The following is a 15,550-nucleotide window of genomic DNA, read 5'->3' as shown; positions in this document are numbered from 1 at the left end:
TTAAAACACATTTCAAAACAAGCAATTAAATAAGATTTCTAATTCTCTCTCTCTCTCTGCATGTCCATACCATTTTCTCACTAGACTTAAAAGTACAACGTAGTTGAACTCGGCAAATATATATTCATTTTTCATCTTATAACTGAGTAGAAAATGTGAGTCGCATTTGAATTGATAACTAACTAACATATTAATACGTAAATAAATTTCAATTATTATTGTTGACTTTGAACCAACTCTATGAACGTAAAATGTTTGTACATTTGCACAATAACTAGTCACTTCATGTTTGTTTGTAGTGAAAATTGGACGGTGGATGAAGATTTGGGTGTCTAAAGGGGAATAAAGTAATGGAATCAAATTTGAAGGTAAAGTAAAAAATATCACAAGTACAATTTGGTTGGTTGTTTGTAATTTGAGAGGGGAGTGAGTGGTATGTTAAGGGCCCTTTTCTCCATTTCAATTCGATGTCTCCATTTATGCAGACCACTTCAAGTGATATTGTTTTTATCACCCATTTGAACCCCCACCGCACCGCACCCCATCCCACCCCCACCCCAAAGAATGCAAAACTACCTTGGAAATGGAAACTACGCACCATGTCGAGTTAGGGTTTTAATGTCGTCTAAAATATGTTCGTCGTGAAAGATGATCGAGGTATTTTACTTCTGAAAAATCACTTAGCCCCATTTACTTTCAGTATGTACAAAAGTGATTTCATCTCTTTTATAATCCATTTCGCTATGATGATCGCTATATATGGAAAATAAGGTTTTTTAGAGCATATCCTAGAAACTTTTAAAAGTGAAACTCACTATTCTAAAAAGTTAACCATTAAAATTATGATCTAAGAGATTCTTCAATCAACATTTTAAATATAGAGCGGGTTTGACTCTTCAAATTTGGAGAGAAAACATTCAAAATACTTCAATTTTCAATGCTTCATAAATTGACTTAATTAACTAGTATATACATAGAAAATTGAAGGAAATAATATACTAGTTTGAAGGAAAGCAGGTGAAAATAAGAGGGAGGTAAGAATAATGAATACATATTGAGAGCAGTAAAATTAAGTGTTAAAGATAAAAATGACGTTGAAGTATTCAAAAATTTTTCTATCTAAATTTATAAATGCTCTCTAAGTCCCTATTTGGTGGCCGTTTTTTTTGGAAAACATTGTTTTGACTTTTGAATAGTGAATTTTTGGAAAATGTGCAGTTAAAAAAATAGAGAAAATTTTTGGATTCAAGTATAAAATATATTATTGTTTTAATATGTGGTAGAAAATAACTACGAAGAAAAAAGAGTTCTGAAAAAATGGAGGATAAATAGTGGGCTAAATTGTAAAATATGTTCTATAAAAATCGATAGTCTATTAGTAATGCTCTTATAATTATTCAAATTAGAGTGCATTTGATTATTTTTATTTTCCATACTTTTAGGGTGTTTGGTTTACAAATTTTTTCAAAGAAAATATTTTTCAATTTTTGGTCATGTGATCATATTTTTCTCAAAAATAAAGAAAATATGTTTTTAGGGAGGGGTGATTTTTATTTTTCAAGTAATTCACCCATTCTCTCTCATCTACCTACCAATAAAAATTGACAAGTATAATACGTTTTATGTTGAAAATTAAATCAATCAAACACATTTAATTAATAATTTTCATACAAATAAGTTTTAGTCAATTCAATTACGTAAAATTTATTTTCTTTTCATACAGATTTTATGCTCGCAATCAAACGCACACAAAATAGAAAATTACAAAAGTGTATTTCATAATGCCACCATGGTGTTATGTCCTGGACTGCATGTGAATCAACTTGGGCCGACTAATATTATTATGACTATTGACATGGCATGTGAATGTTTATTTTTATGTGTTGATTTCAAAAATCATTGCCATCTTTTAAACCTACATTGATTTACAATAGTAAAGGGGTTGATAATTAAGTGGTCAAATTCATATCAAATATCAAGACATAAAATTAATCATTCTACTTTTAAAAAGAAAAAATAAAATTGATTCGCCTCCAATGTTCTACTGAACACAATTTCTTACATATTATCAAGCCGGATGTCAAATCAGTTTCGACTTCTCACATCAGTCTTATATGGTTCGTATAACTATTTCATATAAAATCATTATTTATATAAACCTTGATTCCATATCTTGAAAATACAAGATTTTCACGTAAACATAAATGAACTAGGAATTGTACGATCCACAATATATTATAGAAAAGATCAAACCTTCATTATAGATACAATGAAGAGACATTTTTTTTTTCATTTCTATTTTGTACGTACGTTTATTTGGTGGTAATACATACATTTTGGGTAGGGTGACAGTATCTTATAGACTTCAAATTTATCCATTTTAATTTGCTATTTTAATGCAATTTATCTAGAATTTTAATTTAATTTCTTAATTGGAAGTTGATTCTTAAGAGCATGTTTGCTAAAGTTGAAACGTAGTAGAAGTTGGTAACATTTTTATTTTCAAATTCAAATTGAGTAAAAGATTAGAGCCAAAACCTTGTTAATGCATTATTGGGTCAGATACAGCGGCCCGTGAGGAATGATGGACTGGACTCGGAGGAATATGTACGAGGCCCACATAAAGGGGCGGAAAGAACGATGAGTATATGATACCAGCTTATTTATTTAAGTGGACAAATTTGAGAGTAATGGGTCAGGCATTTCGTCGAGCAACTGGAAGGATCGGCAGCTCGGGAGTTGATACCACGCCGTCAGTGTCATCGAAGATCAAGAAACCCATTGGCGAGAACCCACCGGCGGTTCCTAGTGACAAGGTTCCCATTAATGACGTTGATTCTGGTAAATTTTTTGTACATTAATTTCCAGGACTATTTATTTATTTGATGCTTATGTACGGTAGGCTTCTTAATTTGATCACCGTATTTCTCAAATTTTTGGATAATTTAAATGCTCGTGTATGGGTTAATATTTGAGAATGAGTGTACTGTTAAAATTAGGTAAAAATCATGATTTGAAAGTGGCCCTTCTATAAGCTTAAGCTGGGATTGACATGGTATAGCGCTTAAAAGGCTTAAATGAGCAATTTTATCCACATAGTGCTTAAGGATTAGTTGGATAACAACTGAAGGAGCTCTTTAATTATAATGGTGGTTTTTTACTAGATTTATTTCGCTGGGTACTAAACAATGTAGTAGATGTTCACCATGGGAATAAGCATTAAAATGTTTGGATACTGTTAAAAACATAAATTCAGAGGCATTTATTAGTGAATAATGTAGACTAAATTTATGCGTTTTGGTGGAAAATTTATCTTTTCTGTTTTCTCTCATAATATTGTAGAGGATGCAGCTAGAGTGAATGCAGAAAATGTTCTTGAAGAGCGAGATCCAGGATATGATGCTATGCTTGGTCAAATGGTAGGTAGGATTCAATCAAAACCTGGAGGAAAGCTTGAGATGGGCGAGGTGTGTTTTTCAAGCTGGTTAACGTTAAAGCTTTTCATAGTTCGTAAACAAATTATCCTGATAAATCGGCGATACTAAATTTTTGATACCTGAACTGGTCGCTTCAATGCATAGTTCCTTTAAATTGAATCATGAGAAGAGCTTTTCTTTGATTTGATGGCATTTGCTTATAATGTTTCCCATATAGGCATTGTATAAACAGCTATGATAAGGCACTCGTGTGTGATTCATTAACACATATGAAGTCATTATTTAATTATTGCAATGCTTTTTCCTCCTTTATGAATTCACTATAGGGTCTTGGTCAATTATTCACAAGAAGCTAGTTTAATTACTGAGAAATATTTGATTGGCTTGTGCCAATTGTTCCATCTCCATTAACTAGTCAAGCCTTGGGAGGATGCCTTGTGGTACCGAGATCGTCTGATCAAGGAGAATATTCGTTGGGGGCAGTAGATCAATGTATATACGGCTAGAAGGCACCTTGCTTGCTTCATTTTTGAAAAAGCCAGTGAGTTCTTGTACCGTGATGCTATTTGTTTTCTGCGACTCATTATCGTTGAGTATAAAGTCGTTATCTAGCCCTCGAGCCCCATTTTTTGAGAATAGATTTGTAAAAAGTGATTTTTTTTCTAGAAAATGTGGTGTTAAAAAATTTGATTTACGTTTTATTGGGAGAATTTGTAGTTGAAAATGAGTTTTAAAATGAGGCTCAAACAGGGGCTTAATATTTGTAATAGTCAGTCTCATTCTCAATACCAGGTGATGGAGGATGCGGTAGGTTGACATCGACTGTAAAATTTTGTCAAATCTCTTGACATAAATCCTAATGGCTTATACACTTAATGTTTGTCCAATTCTTCAGATTTGAGTTCAGCTTCTAGTTTTTGCTAGGGTTATGGAAGTTTGATTGCATTTGTGTTTATCAGGCATGAGTTTGCAGTCAGTTGTGTTATGTTTGAATTGGAATGGTCTAAACAGAGTATTTTTGAACTGAGCCTCGTTCTTAACAAATTTGAGGTTGGCTATACAAATCTTTTTTGCCATTTCGTACGGCTCATTAAGGGGCTGATAGTGAATTTGAATGATCGAGTCCTTCGGCTATTTTTGTTTATATCAAGCGAATCTATTATTGACCCCGAACTATTTTCACAGGCCTTTTTGGTGGAGAAGTACAAAAGGCCTTTGCCTAAACTAAGGAATACGACACTAGATTCTAGCAGATACGAGGAATTACCTGCTCCTCCCGGAACCCTAAATGTTGCACAAATACGCCAAATCATCCTGCTGCACCAAGGCAAGGCTGATGATCATGATGGTCCTATGAATATTCCTCAAATTGCTGAGAGGTTTCATGTCGATGCTGCCCAAGTTCAAAGGATCATCCAGTTCACAGCACTTCCTCCAGAGAACAGCAGTAAAAGAAAAGATAACCAATGACCATAGTATTCATATTTGAGCTTTGCTTTACAAATGAACCTCTTGCTCAAGGGAAATATCTTCTAGAAATTTTCGGATTATACTATGCTGGTGATTGCATTGTTTTAGTAGGAAATCGTGATATATAACATTGTAGTCCTAGATATTTTCTACTTCTTTATAAGCTAATCCCATTACGGAGGAGGATTAGAGAATACTATTGAGCATCAAGAATCAAAGAAATTACCTGCAACAAAGGGGGAAATGAGCCAGGAGCCGTCATTGATAAATCTATATGTTTTTGGCATAGGGAGAAATGAGCAAAGTAGCTGGTTAGAGGAGAGGAGATTTTTGATATTCAGGGAACAAAAATTTTTATTGCGTATTTTTTTTTTCGATATCCCATATTTGATTGTATTGGACGCTTTATTAGACAAATATTATTTTTTTCTTATTTTTTGTTAAGCATATTAGTACAAGTTCCATCGAGCTCAACGATGATTAAATATTAAGATTCCTTAATTTATATATATATATATATATATATATATATATATTTTAACAGTTGAATTAGATATTTTCATTCATTAAGGATGATGCTGATATACATTCATTATTAGGAGTTAATCACGATTAAACAATGTGATTTGAAAGGTTAAGTTAGATATAACAAAAATTTCCCCTAGTAATCAAATATCATTATTCCAAATGCCTATTTTCCTAAATTGGCAATGACCATAATGATCTAAGCCTTTAAGTTGTTAGAGATGAAACAAATTGAGGGCTTGTTTAGTATGTCTTTGGAGACTAGTCCATATTTGGTAAGAATTAAAGTTAGATACTTAATAAATTTCGATAAAAGTTTACGACATGTATAGTTAAAATTATTATTGACTTTGATTTGAATTAAAATATAGATTTTAGTTCATACGAGATTGGGATAAAGTAGTTGAATTTTGATTTATTTGGATAATTTTCTAAGAGTGTTTTATTTGGTTAATAAAGCTTTTTCAAACCCAAAGTGATTCATTTATAAAAAGCAGAAGATGAATGAAGAGGTAATCCCAGACATATCCTTGTAAACTTAAATCACTGCAATTATATACACGTTAACATTATGGGCCATAACTCGACCCGGTTTTTCGATGGTTGTCAAGCCCATTTCCTCTTCGCAAAGCAAAACCCTCCAAAAATCCATGCTTTAGAGAGAGAATACAGAGCGGTTTGAGAGAGGGGAAGGATTCGAGGTACCTAAGCTGCAACATTGCCTCCATGAGACCGCAGCGTAGAATTTTCTGCAAAACTATGTCGTTTACTATATTGTCCCACATCGAGAATCTTTAAAAGTTTTTCACACTTTATATTACCTATGCCTAGACGTGTGGCTGCCGGGTGCAGTAACGCGTGCCTGTAACCCAAGTGGGGGCAATAAGGCGGCGGAAGGCTTGTCATGGTGGCTACATCGCCAGCAGTTTGCCATCCCTAGACTAGCACGCAGTAAGTTTCAGTTTGTTGTTTGGACCTTTGAGAGGGCCATTGGATGGCTCTCTGCAGCAATTAAGTAACCGGCCCTGAAGTGTCGGTGCGCCCAGATCAAAAGCTAGTACCGCAGTGGTTTATATGATTGGGTGTGTAAGGATCACATGAATGTGTATAAGCTGGCTTGGCATAGCAGCTGCTGTTATTTGGACCCTAGAACAAACTTATCAGGCATGAGTTTGCAGTCAGTTGTGTTATGTTTGAATTGGAATGGTCTAAACAGAGTATTTTTGAACTGAGCCTCGTTCTTAACAAATTTGAGGTTGGCTATACAAATCTTTTTTGCCATTTCGTACGGCTCATTAAGGGGCTGATAGTGAATTTGAATGATCGAGTCCTTCGGCTATTTTTGTTTATATCAAGCGAATCTATTATTGACCCCGAACTATTTTCACAGGCCTTTTTGGTGGAGAAGTACAAAAGGCCTTTGCCTAAACTAAGGAATACGACACTAGATTCTAGCAGATACGAGGAATTACCTGCTCCTCCCGGAACCCTAAATGTTGCACAAATACGCCAAATCATCCTGCTGCACCAAGGCAAGGCTGATGATCATGATGGTCCTATGAATATTCCTCAAATTGCTGAGAGGTTTCATGTCGATGCTGCCCAAGTTCAAAGGATCATCCAGTTCACAGCACTTCCTCCAGAGAACAGCAGTAAAAGAAAAGATAACCAATGACCATAGTATTCATATTTGAGCTTTGCTTTACAAATGAACCTCTTGCTCAAGGGAAATATCTTCTAGAAATTTTCGGATTATACTATGCTGGTGATTGCATTGTTTTAGTAGGAAATCGTGATATATAACATTGTAGTCCTAGATATTTTCTACTTCTTTATAAGCTAATCCCATTACGGAGGAGGATTAGAGAATACTATTGAGCATCAAGAATCAAAGAAATTACCTGCAACAAAGGGGGAAATGAGCCAGGAGCCGTCATTGATAAATCTATATGTTTTTGGCATAGGGAGAAATGAGCAAAGTAGCTGGTTAGAGGAGAGGAGATTTTTGATATTCAGGGAACAAAAATTTTTATTGCGTATTTTTTTTTTCGATATCCCATATTTGATTGTATTGGACGCTTTATTAGACAAATATTATTTTTTTCTTATTTTTTGTTAAGCATATTAGTACAAGTTCCATCGAGCTCAACGATGATTAAATATTAAGATTCCTTAATTTATATATATATATATATATATATATATATATATTTTAACAGTTGAATTAGATATTTTCATTCATTAAGGATGATGCTGATATACATTCATTATTAGGAGTTAATCACGATTAAACAATGTGATTTGAAAGGTTAAGTTAGATATAACAAAAATTTCCCCTAGTAATCAAATATCATTATTCCAAATGCCTATTTTCCTAAATTGGCAATGACCATAATGATCTAAGCCTTTAAGTTGTTAGAGATGAAACAAATTGAGGGCTTGTTTAGTATGTCTTTGGAGACTAGTCCATATTTGGTAAGAATTAAAGTTAGATACTTAATAAATTTCGATAAAAGTTTACGACATGTATACTTAAAATTAATTGACTTTGATTTAAATTAAAATATAGATTTTAGTTCATACGAGATCGGGATAAAGTAGTTGAATTTTGATTTATTTGGATAATTTTCTAAGAGTGTTTTATTTGGTTAATAAAGCTTTTTAAAACCCAAAGTGATTCATTTATAAAAAGCAGAAGATGAATGAAGAGGTAATCCCAGACATATCCTTGTAAACTTAAATCACTGCAATTATATACACGTTAACATTATGGGCCATAACTCGACCCGGTTTTTCGATGGTTGTCAAGCCCATTTCCTCTTCGCAAAGCAAAACCCTCCAAAAATCCATGCTTTAGAGAGAGAATACAGAGCGGTTTGAGAGAGGGGAAGGATTCGAGGTACCTAAGCTGCAACATTGCCTCCATGAGACCGCAGCGTAGAATTTTCTGCAAAACTATGTCGTTTACTATATTGTCCCACATCGAGAATCTTTAAAAGTTTTTCACACTTTATATTACCTATGCCTAGACGTGTGGCTGCCGGGTGCAGTAACGCGTGCCTGTAACCCAAGTGGGGGCAATAAGGCGGCGGAAGGCTTGTCATGGTGGCTACATCGCCAGCAGTTTGCGTCCCTGGACTAGCACGCAGTAAGTTTCAGTTTGTTGTTTGGACCTTTGAGAGGGCCATTGGATGGCTCTCTGCAGCAATTAAGTAACCGGCCCTGAAGTGTCGGTGCGCCCAGATCAAAAGCTAGTACCGCAGTGGTTTAAATGATTGGGTGTGTAAGGATCACATGAATGTGTATAAGCTGGCTTGGCAGAGCAGCTGCTGTTATTTGGACCCTAGAACAAACTGAACCTGTACTCTGCGGTGGCTGGGATTGCTGTCTGGCGGTGGTGCCACCCTTCAACCGAACCTCGACCTTTTGTTATTGCGTATGTAATTTCCTTTCCATTTTTATTCAAAAAAGGAGGGGAGCAATTGTATAGAGTAGTTATCATGAAATCAAAAACCACTTTTTATTGACTCTAGCCAAATAGAATTTGATTAGCAATTCGTCAAAAACGAACAAATCGAAAATTTTTATGAAATCAAAAATCACTTTTCATTGACTCAATTTCAATCGAATTAGACTAACAATTCGCGAAAAATGAACAAAATCGAAGTTATCAGGAAATCAAAAACCACTTTTCACTGATTGGATTCCAATCAAATTTGACTAACAATTCGTCAAAAATGATGACGGTTTGCATATGTAATTTCCTTTTGTTATTGCGTATGTAATTTCCTTTCCATTTTTATTCAAAAAAGCAGGGGAGCAATTGTATAGATTAGTTGACGGTTTATTATACGTACATCCAAAACCATTATTAAAGAGATTCGAAATTGATTGCGTCTATTGGTATTCAACCATTATTGAGCTACGAATTTCAAATGTGAAATCACATACATAAGAGGTGGGGATTTTGATAATTGATTTTTTTATCGTGAGAAAAAAGAGTGAGAGAGGGCCACATGTGAATGCAGAAATAAAAAATGATGGCTGAAATAGTGAAATAACGATCAAAATATTAATTTTTTGGGGTGAAAATTCCCACCAAACTAGGCCTAAGTTTGACGATTCACCACCAAATTCTACTTCTCATATTCTTGAAGAAAAGGTGTCACTTGATATTAGTTTTTTCTTGAAGGTTTCTCACTTAATATGTTGATTTATATAATTTTTGAATATCTAGATTTTGACATTATCAAGAAGTGGTCATGGGCTTGTAGAAATTTCCCTGGAAAGAACCTTTCCGTTTCTTAGTAAGGCTATATACCATTTAACAAATTCTACCACCGATACAACATTATATTACATCAAATCATGTGGGTAAAGGTTCTACGAATAGCCTAACAATTTTCTTTTGAAAAAACTTTATTTGAACAAATTAAGAAACATAGAAATTGATGTGACTTCACAAATTAACGTTATGTGGGAAACGAAGAATTGGGGATTTTCCACATGGCTACCAAATAAAGGTTTTGTTATGTAATTTTAATATCCACCCCCATTCTAAATATACATCAGGAAGATAATTTTACTATCAATTTCATCTCTAGATTATCAAAAACGAAACTTAGATTTACTTGTTTATATATAAATTCTACTAACGATTATTTTTCTTTTTTGAAGAAGTAACTCCAACGCACATAAATACTCTCGTGTATGTGCGCTTGGTACAAAAATTATTTTAAAATTAATCAACTTAAATATGAGGCTCTAGACAAAATCAAGAAGGAAACATGCACTATGAAAAGATCTTATTCCTACAAAAACATTTTTTCCTAGTGTATTAGTTAGAATGAAGGATAAATTCAATATTTAGATAGTTGCACAACTTTAGATTCAGACAACACTATTCGAAGGCATTCTGCTCAATTTTTTGAGATTCTTCATGATCCAAAAGAAGCGTTTCGAAAAACAGAGCAGTTCTCATTATAGATTCTTTACTATTTAAAAGACAGAATTCACTAGAAACTTCAATAATTTCGGACTTTCAGTCCAAAAACCATATCTTTGTCTTAACAAGGGTAGTGATAGCCTTGGTCAGCTGACTTTTGGTGAGGGGGGCGAGGCACAAGTGTAGTACAAAGGCCTACGAAAATATGCCTACATTTTGGGATTGTTGGGTTAAATAATAAAATAAAGGCCAAGAATCAAGCTAACTTGCCACATTTGGTTTGTACTACTTCCAATTTGTGGCATCTTTTTTCACATCTTGTTTGTCTGTCACCATTTTATGGGGCACACAAACACAACCAAGTGAATATTTATGTTATCCATGGGAAATATCTATCGTCTAAACTTGATTCTAGTAAGACTTTTGGATGTGTAGGGATGCATAACGATGTTGTAGATTAATAAAATCGAATGGAATATATTGATTGACAAAAAGATTGTGTCTTCTTACATGTATATACTTCAATATTTTTATTATAAATTTTCTTTAGCTTGAGTTTCGCCTACTTTTCTCTATAGACATATAATTTCAGTTTCTAGAAAATACCCTTTTTACCATTCTCATTTGGCTTTTTGACCATTCGAGTAGCTAAGTTTTGGGTTTTGAGTTTTCTCAAATGTACGATTCACGACAAATTATGAATATTTCGGTAGTTTTAAAATTATATGATTGGTATGTGACTAAGACTTCAAATAAATAATATGTGATCTAAAAAAAATGTATAATTTGCAACCAAAATTGTAATTGTGACTTACAACTTATGTCTTTGTAACTGTATTCTTGTACGAGTTGTGACTAGGCATTCATCTTGTCACTATCCCTAGATTGGCGAATAATATTAAGAAAATCCTCCGCCTTTGTTTTCTTTTGAATGAAATTGATTCTCAATCCCAAATTTCATAACTTTATTCCCAAATTCTATGTAATTTTCCCTTAATCCATAATTTTAATCCAAAGTTAAGCATAAATGTAATGATGGAATACCAAATTATTTGTCTTAATGGCATCATTTTTTTTCTCATATTCCCCTAGTACACAAAAGCAAAAACCTTTATTTTTCTTAACTTGGCAAAATTCTAATCAGCCCCTAAGCAAATACCTTTAGAAAGAAGTAACTTTTTGCATGCCGATGAAATTTATGTAGCATTTTTTTTTACTAATACTGGAGAATAAATTCATAGGGGCCATTATTAATTAAATTAGGTATGTAGTGAAATACTTTAATTAAGAAAAATGTACTTTCTCCAAAGAAATTCTACTTAATTAGGTAAAAATGTTGTTGGAGAAAGTACAAAAACTACTATTGGACTATAAAAAATTGCTAATATCACTTAATTAATTAAGTGTCATGAGAATCATGCATTTTAATATGCTAATTATTGTTTTTTAGCACCATCTCATTGATCTCCAAAGAAATATAAACAACCCTTATTATTGTTAGACTAAAGAATGTTCAAAAGGATAAAAGTATAACCTATTAAATATATTTTATATAGAATGTTGAGGTGTAATGTTGATGGATCAAGATTATTCGTGCATGTTATGCAGATTAAGTATTGAACATGCTTATTTATTCAATCGTATTATTCGATATTGACGTTACATTTATGTGACACGTCTAAACACATCACAATCAAGAGCATCAAATACATTTCCAATTAACGAGATAGATTATGAGTTTTTCTACATATTCGAATATCTAGGTTTTAACTTTATCAAGAAGGAATCAAATTCACATGGGCTTGTAGAAAGAGTCCTCTTTCTTTCTTACTGAGTATATATGCTATTCTACAAATTCTACCCTTGTCCAACATTACAATAAAGCTTATTGGTAAAGGTTCTATGAATAGCCTAGCCAATGTCTTTTGTTTCTTAAAGGAACAAAGAAATTGACGTGACTCCACAAATACATAAATTGGCGAGGAATAGGAAGAATTTTGAAGACCTTCAGCGACATTTTGATAGTATTGTTAAACGGATTAAAACATGTATATACAAGATTATGTTCTCATTGTATCCTCGTATTTTGATTCAGTTCGAGTCTCTTTGTCGTTTGTACTTGTTTTGATTATTGTTTGTCCGAGTATGCTCAGTATACATGTACATGATTTTTGAACAATACAAATTCATATTTACTGATTAAAAAAAGGTTTATTTCAATTTCTAGAAAATGCCTCATTTTACCATTCTCTTTTGGCTCTTTGACCATTTGATTAGCTGGTTTTGGGTTCTAAGATTTCTCATATGTACAATTCACCACAAGTTATGAATATATTATGAATATTTCTGCAGTTCTAAAACTATGACCGCCACTTTTAGTATAGAGATAGAAAAACGAACAAACTTGTTGTCTCGAACTTGTATTATTTAATTATGTTAGCTCAACATATTTAACATGCCTTAAATAATCTACTATAACTATAGAAAAGAAAAAAAAAAGGAATAAAATTAAAATTATATATGTATAATCAATTTCCATTATTTTTTTTATGATTTGGCTAAGGAAAGTTAAAATTCTCATTCAATAATTCTCAAACATACCCTAGTTTTGAAGTCCTATATTTGTTTAAAAAAGTCTGATAATAATTTTTCCAAATTTTCTCTCCAAAAATTCAAAGATTCCCGAAGAGTGGGCTTTAGAAAGGAATCAGATAAAGAAATTGGATTCTTCTCAATTCAATTAAAATTTGGACCACGCTATTCGTATTCGGGCGTTTACATGCTTGGTTACCTGGCACCACCGCCACCCTCACATGGGGGTCGGGTCCCACGCATGGACCCCGATGTGGGACCTCGCCCCATGTGAGAGGGCAGTGGGGCCAGGTAACCGGGCATGTAAACGCCAGGGTACAAACGGCATTACTCTTACACGCCCGGGTACAAACGGCATTACTCTTAAAATTTTCTCCCAACAAATAAGGCTGTAAAAAACACAGTGTATCTATAACCCTACCCCCTACCCCCACTCCCAGGTGGGTCCTACCTTAGCTACACCTATTCCCAAACATACCCTATTGCAAACTATACAATAGTTTTGAAGTCCTATATTAACTCTGACAAGGCCATGTTGTCTTAAGACAAAACCTCAACAAAATCTTGAGCTGCATTGAAAATGGCTGGTGTATGGTCAATCAGTAATGGCGTCACACGATTAGTCGAGAACCCCGGAGACCTTCCGTTCCCGAATGTCCCCCGCCGCCGGAAAGTGCTGGTGCACGTGCCGAGTAACGAAGTTATCACTTCGTATAATGTTCTTGCAGGGAAATTATCGTCACTTGGATGGGAGAGGTATTATGATGATCCTGATCTTCTCCAGTTTTGTAAGAGGTCTAGAATTGATCTCATCTCTCTCCCCAGAGATTTCAGCAAGTTTAAGTCCGTTCATATGTATGACATCTGCATAAAGAATCGCAACGAATTTGAAGTTAGAGACATACAATAATTTGACGTTAATCCTTCCAGCCCACACAAGCCTTTAGGATTGCTGCCAGAAGTGCACCACGTGCCTTCTTTTTTTGCCCTCGTTAGCCGATAGATTGTTTCCAAGTGTGTCTGTAACAATTCTGGGGTCCCATTTTCTGTACATATAGCAGCGTTGACATACATATAAAGTAGTGTACTTAGGTGTTGTTCGGCATTTGAGTCCTGTAAAATGGGTATAGATGATTCTGTAATGGGATTTTCTTACATATATTTATTTATGAATGTTGGGGATTGATTAAAAACCGAATGAAAAAGAAGGAATATCGAATGCTCGAAATTATATGTAATATAGTGCTGCTGCACTTTTTATGATTGTAGAAGAGAAGATATTATATTGTAAATTTTTTTTACTTCGATACTTTTAATGGCTTGAGTTACATGGATATTTATAGATAAGATTTAACATGTATCTAGCCTAACTTATGAACCAACATTAAATAGATACGTTTCTCCACCTCTAGTACATTGGACAAATGCATGTATAATTATAATTCATGAATCTAGATAATAAATGCAAATTACGTTTCCAACACCCCCTCTTAATTTGCAATTTTGAGAATGTCTCTTGCCTTTTGAAATTTCTTGACATAGATCGCCTTGGTTAGAAAGTCTGCGGGTTGCTCATTCGTTCCAATGAATTCCAAGCTGATTTCACCATTACTCACCATATCTCGGATGAAATGATGTCGCAACTCAATGTGTTTTGTTCTCGAATGAAACACCGGATTTTTTGTCATGGCTATCGTAGACATATTATCATAGTAAATTACTGTGGGCTGTTTTTGAACTTGTTTTAAATCTGCTAGTAATCGTCTCAACCAAATAGTTTCGCAGGTTGCATCTATAACAGCAATATACTCAGCTTCCGCGGATGATAACGCTACTGTTTTTTGCTTCTTTGAACTCCATGAAACAATATTAGTTCCGAGACAAAATAAATAACCGAAGTGCTTTTTCTATCATCCAACGAACCTCCCCAATCACTATCGCTATATCCAATCAACTTGCTCTCATTTTCTTTTACATATTTGATGCCTATTTTCTTTGTTCCTTGCAAGTATCTCACGACTCTTTTAGCTGCTACAAAATGAAGTTGACTTGGTTCATTCATGAACCTTGAGATCATGCTCACAGCTTGAACAATATCCGGCCTTGTGTTTGTGAGATAAATCAGTGAACCAACAAGATTCCTAAACAATTTTGCATCTATTTTTTTTGCTCCGTCATCTTTTCTCAACTTATCATTCGCTGCCATAGGAGTTGAAATTGATTTGCAATTCTCCATATGAAATTTCTTCAGAAGATCTTCTGTGTATTTCTCTTTAGAAATAAAGATTTCTCCTTTGGACTGCTTCACTTGTATTCCAAGAAAATACTTCATGACTCCTAAATCAGTCATCTCAAATTCATTCATCATTTTTCGCTTGAAATCCTTGACTAACCTTAAATTGGTGCCAGTGTAGATAAGATCATCTACATAGATGCACACAATCAAGAAATCATGATCTTGCTTCTTCACATAGAGAGAGGGCTCATTAGGACTTCGATGAAATCCATTCTTGAGAAAATAGCCATCAATCTTGCTATTCCAAGTTCTTGGAGCTTGCTTCAGTCCGTAAAGTGCTTTCTT

The 15,550-nt window shown here is 34.0% G+C and overlaps 2 protein-coding genes across 2 annotated transcripts; both read left to right on the top strand.

Moving 5' to 3' along the window:
• The first annotated feature begins 2,666 nt into the window (after positions 1–2,666).
• Positions 2,667–5,338, top strand: LOC111393603. The gene is made up of 3 exons (XM_023019217.1): positions 2,667–2,841; positions 3,343–3,467; positions 4,623–5,338. Exons 1-3 carry the CDS (start codon positions 2,691–2,693, stop codon positions 4,905–4,907), a joined length of 561 nt encoding a protein of 186 aa, XP_022874985.1. The 5' UTR covers positions 2,667–2,690; the 3' UTR covers positions 4,908–5,338.
• Positions 5,339–13,371: 8,033 nt separating this feature from the next.
• On the top strand, positions 13,372–14,251 carry LOC111394072 (flowering-promoting factor 1-like protein 3). Its single transcript, XM_023019851.1, has one exon. The coding sequence runs from the start codon at positions 13,550–13,552 to the stop codon at positions 13,877–13,879; it is 330 nt and encodes a 109-aa protein (XP_022875619.1). The 5' UTR covers positions 13,372–13,549; the 3' UTR covers positions 13,880–14,251.
• The last annotated feature ends 1,299 nt before the right edge of the window (positions 14,252–15,550 follow it).

The sequence above is a fragment of the Olea europaea genome, chromosome 4 (genome assembly GCF_002742605.1).
Source record: "Olea europaea var. sylvestris chromosome 4, O_europaea_v1, whole genome shotgun sequence".
In the NCBI taxonomy this organism is placed as follows: Eukaryota; Viridiplantae; Streptophyta; class Magnoliopsida; order Lamiales; family Oleaceae; genus Olea; species Olea europaea.
The sequence above is the reverse complement of the archived record's forward strand: the minus strand, read 5'-3'. Positions and strand labels throughout refer to the sequence as shown.